Genomic DNA, 6,000 nt, shown 5'->3' on the forward strand with positions numbered 1-6,000 from the left:
GTTACTCGATTCAGTTTTTTTTTTTTTTTATGAATATTGAAAAGAAATAGAAAAGAAAAAAAAAATGGAGATTCTTTAGTTGTCCTTGAAAATTTGAATTTGGGGAAGAAGATGACTTGAAGGGGGTAGGGGTGCTTTTTCTTTTTTGGATTAAGAATTATTATTTTTAAAAATATTAAAAAATTATCTTAATTTATTTTAATGCCAAGTGTCAATTAAAGAAGAAAAAGTGTAAGTTTTTTTGGAAAAAATAAAAATAAAACAAAATTCCAAAAATTTTCACTTCTTTTGCTATATCAGTATTTTGTGTTTAATAGGTAATTTTTTGAACAATTTAAGTGTTCAATAGGTAATAGTCCTAATTAAGGTGTCTAAATAAAATATGCGGACAACTTTAAGTGGATGACTTAAAGCCAAAATTAAATGTTCACACTTGTAAGTTTTCTGTCTTGATATTTTCATGCTACATGCTATAATATTCTTTTTGATATTTTCATGCTACATACATGCTATAATATTCTTTAGTCTTTATATTAGATTTTTTAAGATCTAATGTTTTGCCATGTAGGGTGGTAATGTCCTACTTCAAACTTTGATGGCGCCTAATAATGCTCCCAATTTTAGCATCATTTACGTTCTTTTGGTCCAACATTGAAGGTAGAAAATTCATCCAAGAATAATGCAGCAACAATGACGTTTAACAGACAATAGTACGGATAATATATAATTTCCTTAGTTTTGGATCGTGTCACACTCCAAAATAACCATGGATAAAGTCCTTTACGGATTTCGAGTCGGAAATAGAGTTGTGGTTTATTCGATGCTATATCACAATGTATTTTCGGGCATAGCTGTTCACGAAAAGTGGCATGGGACATTTCACATTTGTCAGGGCGGGAGTATTACATCGGAGCGAGAGGTTAGACGAAAGTTGAAAATAATTACTCTACTGCATATAAGTTAGCCTATTTGGCCAAAAAAAAACATATCCAATAAAATCTCACTAAGTGGATCTGGGAGGGTAGAGTGCTACTAGACCTTACCATTATCTTGTGGAGGTGGTGAGTCTGTTTCCGAAAGACCCTCGGTTCTAGTGAGTCAAACTCAAGTAATAGAAGAAGAAAACGATGAAAGAATGCATAGCTGTGAAATAAAAAAAGCGATATACAGTCGACAAAAGAAGCAATAATTGTAACAAAATATTATGATAATCGAAACTCAATAAACAACATAAACAATAGACACCAAAGCAAGAACTATACAAATATAAGATTAGTACTATGACAGGTACTAACAAGCCTAAACCTTCGCAGGTAAGACACTCTATCTCTATTAACCTTCTACCCTAAAACGTGATCTCCACTCCTTCCTATCTATTTTGGCCTAGGTCGCAAAGACTAAAAGTGACCAAAATTAAGTGCTAATTCTTTTTATTATTATTTTTTTTTTTAAAAAAAACACATTAATTAATAGAATGAAGGTGTTTAAATTTTTGTTAAGAAATAAGTGCTTTTAATAGTAGTGGAGATTATATTTCAACTTATCACGATACAAAATCACTCAAGTTGTGATGACAATTGACACCTACACCCAGTGGCGTTGCCTGACATTGTACGAAGGGTGTCCATAAATTTCATAGCTAATATAAATAATTTAATGAATGAGTGCATTTAAATTTTATAAATTAAACTACGTAATATTAATGATTAATTTTTTTAATTTAAAAATATATCAAAAATTTTAAAATCAAACTATATAATATTTAGCTTTAATGTTTCATGTTTATTTGATAGGAAGTGAATATGCAAAGAAAAAAGAGAGAGACAAAATTCAGTTTAGAGTGAAATAACTTTTATGCTTCAAGATTTCACGAACCTCTAATGACTAATAACGAGAAATGAAAAATAAAGATTAGAATCAAATGTGATATTAAAAGAAATTATATATGAAATCTTTTCACTTTTAGTAGCTTTACGGAATAAATAAATAAATAAATAGGATTTGCATATTAACTTTAATTAAATAATTACTTTTAAATTTTATTTAAATTTTTAATGAAAAGAAAAAAAAATCAAAAGTCAAAATAACATATTTATTAACTATGATTAAGAAATTAATTAGGAGCTCTTTTGAAAATGTAAAAAAAGCTCAGTTAGGAGATTCGAACACACATGAAATCACTGAGCTAAGAAACTTTATTATTTTTCAAAAGTGTCCAGAATGTGTTATTTAACCATTTAAAGTATCATTTTCTTATAAATACGATGTAATTTTCCAACAAAGGATAGGATGTCCGATTGGACACCCTAAACTAAGGATAGCTACTCTCCTGCCTACACCTCAATCTTGTAGGCGTATCAATTTAAAGTTTTAGCTTATTAAAAGACATGAAGTGAACATTTAAAAGCAATTACAAGTCATAAAATGTGTACATTTCTAAGAAATCGTAAACACGAAAGTAACACATAAAATTTCTAAATCTGACAAAATGATTCCAGAGCTCTAAAAAAGTAGGAAATCCAAATATGAAAATATCAAATAAATACATATAGAAATGTGAAGTCCAAATGCAGCAGGTCAACCAAGTAGCTTATGACCCGGAATCTGTGTATATACCAAGCTCTCTAAAACACGTGCAACAAGTGTAATATGAGTACAAAAAACAACGTATACTCAATCCCAAAAAGATAGTGGCAAAAGTGGAGCTTAAAAATACTTGTTTCACCCTATACAATTCATATGATATCAATAGATCATAAAAAAGGAAATAACAGTGCAAGTAATCAATCCATCAACTTAGCAATTAAGCATAGATGCAACATATGGAATGATATGCACAAATAACCGTAAATTGATCAACTATGCAACATAGACTTTATGCCACAACTCAACACTGTATATTACTAACACAACTTGTCGCACACCGACTCAATTGGCTTGTTGCAACCTTCGCATTTCCTGCTGAGATCTCAAGTCTCCAATAATAATTAGTCACCCACGACCTTGTTTTTTAAAAAAAAATAAGCTCGCTTTTATAATTTAACACTTAAAAGTAGTATTTTAAAAAAATATTGATCAAATACAAAGTACTAACGAAAGAACCCTTCTTAAATAATCATATAACTCAATTCAAACTCCCAGTCTATACTTTTTAAAAAGCACTTGTAATTAAAATATACTGTGAAGTCTGAATACTCATCTTTTTACCTTTCAAGGTAACTATTAGTAATACCAAAATTCCAAAATCAGTGAGAATATATATGTAAATGTTAAAACTGGGCATGTTCATGTCATGTGCACCTATTGTTCAAAATCCTTAAGCTAGGCCCTGCTAAATTATTGCACTTAACGTGATTCTGGTCCCATATTTGCTCTCTTTGGGTTACTCATACCTTTATATAAACTAACTGTAATAACAGTCACTAGCTCGTAGGTCTTTCGGCTAAAACTAACCCGTATATATTTTCTAAAATTGATTTAATATTATTTGATGATATTCATGTTTAAATATTTCAAAATTACTTTGGGCCAAAGTAAGAATAATATGTAGGGTGGTGAAGTCAGAGATTTCATTAAGGATGTCTAAGATTTATTATATATGTATGAAAAAATAATTTTTGATTCTATATATTTCGTATTATTTTTATATGCATAATATAATTTTTGTATAATTTACATAAATTTCATAGTGTTGAGAGCTAATTACATTATTATCCTACTTTTTTTCAAATTACAAAAGTCCCTTAAAATTTATGAATTTTGGATACATCACTAGACTTTCCAATACATTATTACTAGACTACCAAACACATCACTCGGACTTCTAGATTCATAGGCGAGAGGGGATAGGACATCCGAATACATAGATGAGAGATGTATCAGAGAGGGGATATGATCAGGAAAGGAATGTATCCTAGAGGTGAGAAATTTTTTCGAAAGGATAGAAAGGTATCAGCGAGAGGGAAGTTATGTATCCAAGAGGGGAGTTTTGAGGATTTTTTAAATGGTAAGAAAATTTAGAGATTATGAATTTGGATAATTTTTCAGCAAATAGTGCCTGATTGCCCTAAACTATATATTGCTACCCATTGGGCCCGCTAAGTACATATGATCGATTCTAGCTTAGCACTTTCTTTGATCTATTTTTTTTTTTTTAATGTTAAATCTGTGTTATAGACATCTTAGATCCACGTGAGTATAATGATGCAAGTAGAAGATATATAACATAATACTAATATAAAGAGAGAGACATAAAGGATTAAAAAAAAAAAAATAGAAAATGATGTGTTCCAAAGACAAAAACTTTAGGAAGTAGCCACCCATAAAGGGTTCCTCCAATCACAAAATGTCTTTTTCCCTTGCCTTCCTTCCTTGCACCTACTTACCCTTTGACAATTCACTATTCCAATTTCAGCCTCAATATCATAATTATTTCCATCCATGTCCCTTTTCATGTACTGGCCATTTTCTTCTTCCTCCTCTTCCTCTTCCTCTTCCTCTTCCTCTTCCTCTCCTCGTTCTTCGTCATCGTTAATTTTACGTTCAAATACGTCATTTTCAGCTTCCAATTCTCCGTCCTCTTCATCGATCGTCGTTGGAACAGATTTTTCATCATTCAGAAAACAGAGCCTAAGTCTGCCATTACTTCTTTCAGCATGAAAATAGGTACGTATTTGCGGGGTCTCAACTGCTTTAATGACTAATCTACCCCCTTCTCTGTATGGTCGACATTGAAGAGAGTTCGATCCTCTTAACGTTGTTAAAAGAGGTGGAAGTTTTCGAGAGGTTTGAGTATTTTTATAACTCATCACCTTATTGTAATTTGATTGCTCTGTTTTGAACTCTCGCGATGAAAATGAGAAAATGTTGTTGTCAATGGCTTGATCAGTTCCTGTTTCACTTCCCAAATTTTCAGTACATAATGAAAGGCTATGTTCATTAAGCCTGTGTATGTAAGAGTTTTCCATTTCCTTCGAATAATTGATGGATGAGAGATTTTGAACAGAACTCCAGCATTTTTCGTTACTAGTATTGATATTTTCTACTATAGTAGTTGGGGGGGTTGGTACTTTGAGCTTCAGTGTAGTTGTTTCAATGATATTCGAGTCAGAATATGACTGGAAATCTTGATAAACTATAGTTGACATTTTGTGGAATTCTAAAAGATTTTTTTTAAGTATGAATTTTTTTCTTCTTCTTTGTTTTTGTGAAGGACAAACAAAGAATGAAAGAAAATGAGGGGTTTGGTCTTGAATTTGTAGTGCTCAAAAGTTGTCCATGGGTGTGTGCTGTGGGGGTGTTTGGGGGTGGGGGACATGGGGAGGTGGAGTGGGGGGGTAGTGCCTTCTTTTTTGCACCACTTGAATTGTACAACTGTTAATTGATGCCATACACTTAAAAAAAAATAAGAATAATTTTCAAATGAATGAAAAATATTCAAGTGTACTATTTCATTCAATTGATTTATATTCCCTCCGTCCATTTTCGTTGGTTGATTATACTAAAAATAGTTACTTGTCCGATTTATAAGTTAATAGATAAGTTATTACTTAAGTTTTTAATTTATCCTTATTATCACAAATTTATTACTCTCTCTTTTTTTTAACTCGTTCGTTATTGATATGACACACTCAAAGAAATAACTAAAATGAAAATGTTATTATATCACCTTTTTAATATAATAAATTAATGCTCTAGTAATAACTATAATTAATAATAAGTAATAAATTATCTTTTAATATTTAAAACTGGATAAATAAAAATAAACATCCATTTTTAGTGGTGAACAAGTAAAAATGAATATCAAAGAAGAAAAAAGAAATAGAAATTGAGTACTTTTCTGCCGGCAATGTTATTATTTTTTTCGATCAATCAAATGTGGAGAGAGATGTTCTTTATGAGAATAGCCAAATGAGTCATATGTTTTTTTGTATTACACTATTACTGATAAGGATGCGTGAATGTTGACATTTACTCCCAAATTAAGCCACTTTTTATTTA

The 6,000-nt window shown here is 30.6% G+C and overlaps 1 protein-coding gene across 1 annotated transcript; it reads right to left on the reverse strand.

Annotated features, from left to right (window-relative positions):
* Window positions 1-4,271: 4,271 nt before the first annotated feature.
* LOC125838232 (protein FANTASTIC FOUR 3-like) lies at window positions 4,272-5,147 on the reverse strand. Its single transcript, XM_049517308.1, has one exon. The coding sequence runs from the start codon at window positions 5,145-5,147 to the stop codon at window positions 4,305-4,307; it is 843 nt and encodes a 280-aa protein (XP_049373265.1). The 3' UTR covers window positions 4,272-4,304.
* Window positions 5,148-6,000: the final 853 nt, after the last annotated feature.

The sequence above is a fragment of the Solanum verrucosum genome, unplaced genomic scaffold, assembly GCF_900185275.1.
Source record: "Solanum verrucosum unplaced genomic scaffold, falcon-dt-bn FXZP01000079.1, whole genome shotgun sequence".
Lineage (NCBI taxonomy): Eukaryota > Viridiplantae > Streptophyta > Magnoliopsida > Solanales > Solanaceae > Solanum > Solanum verrucosum.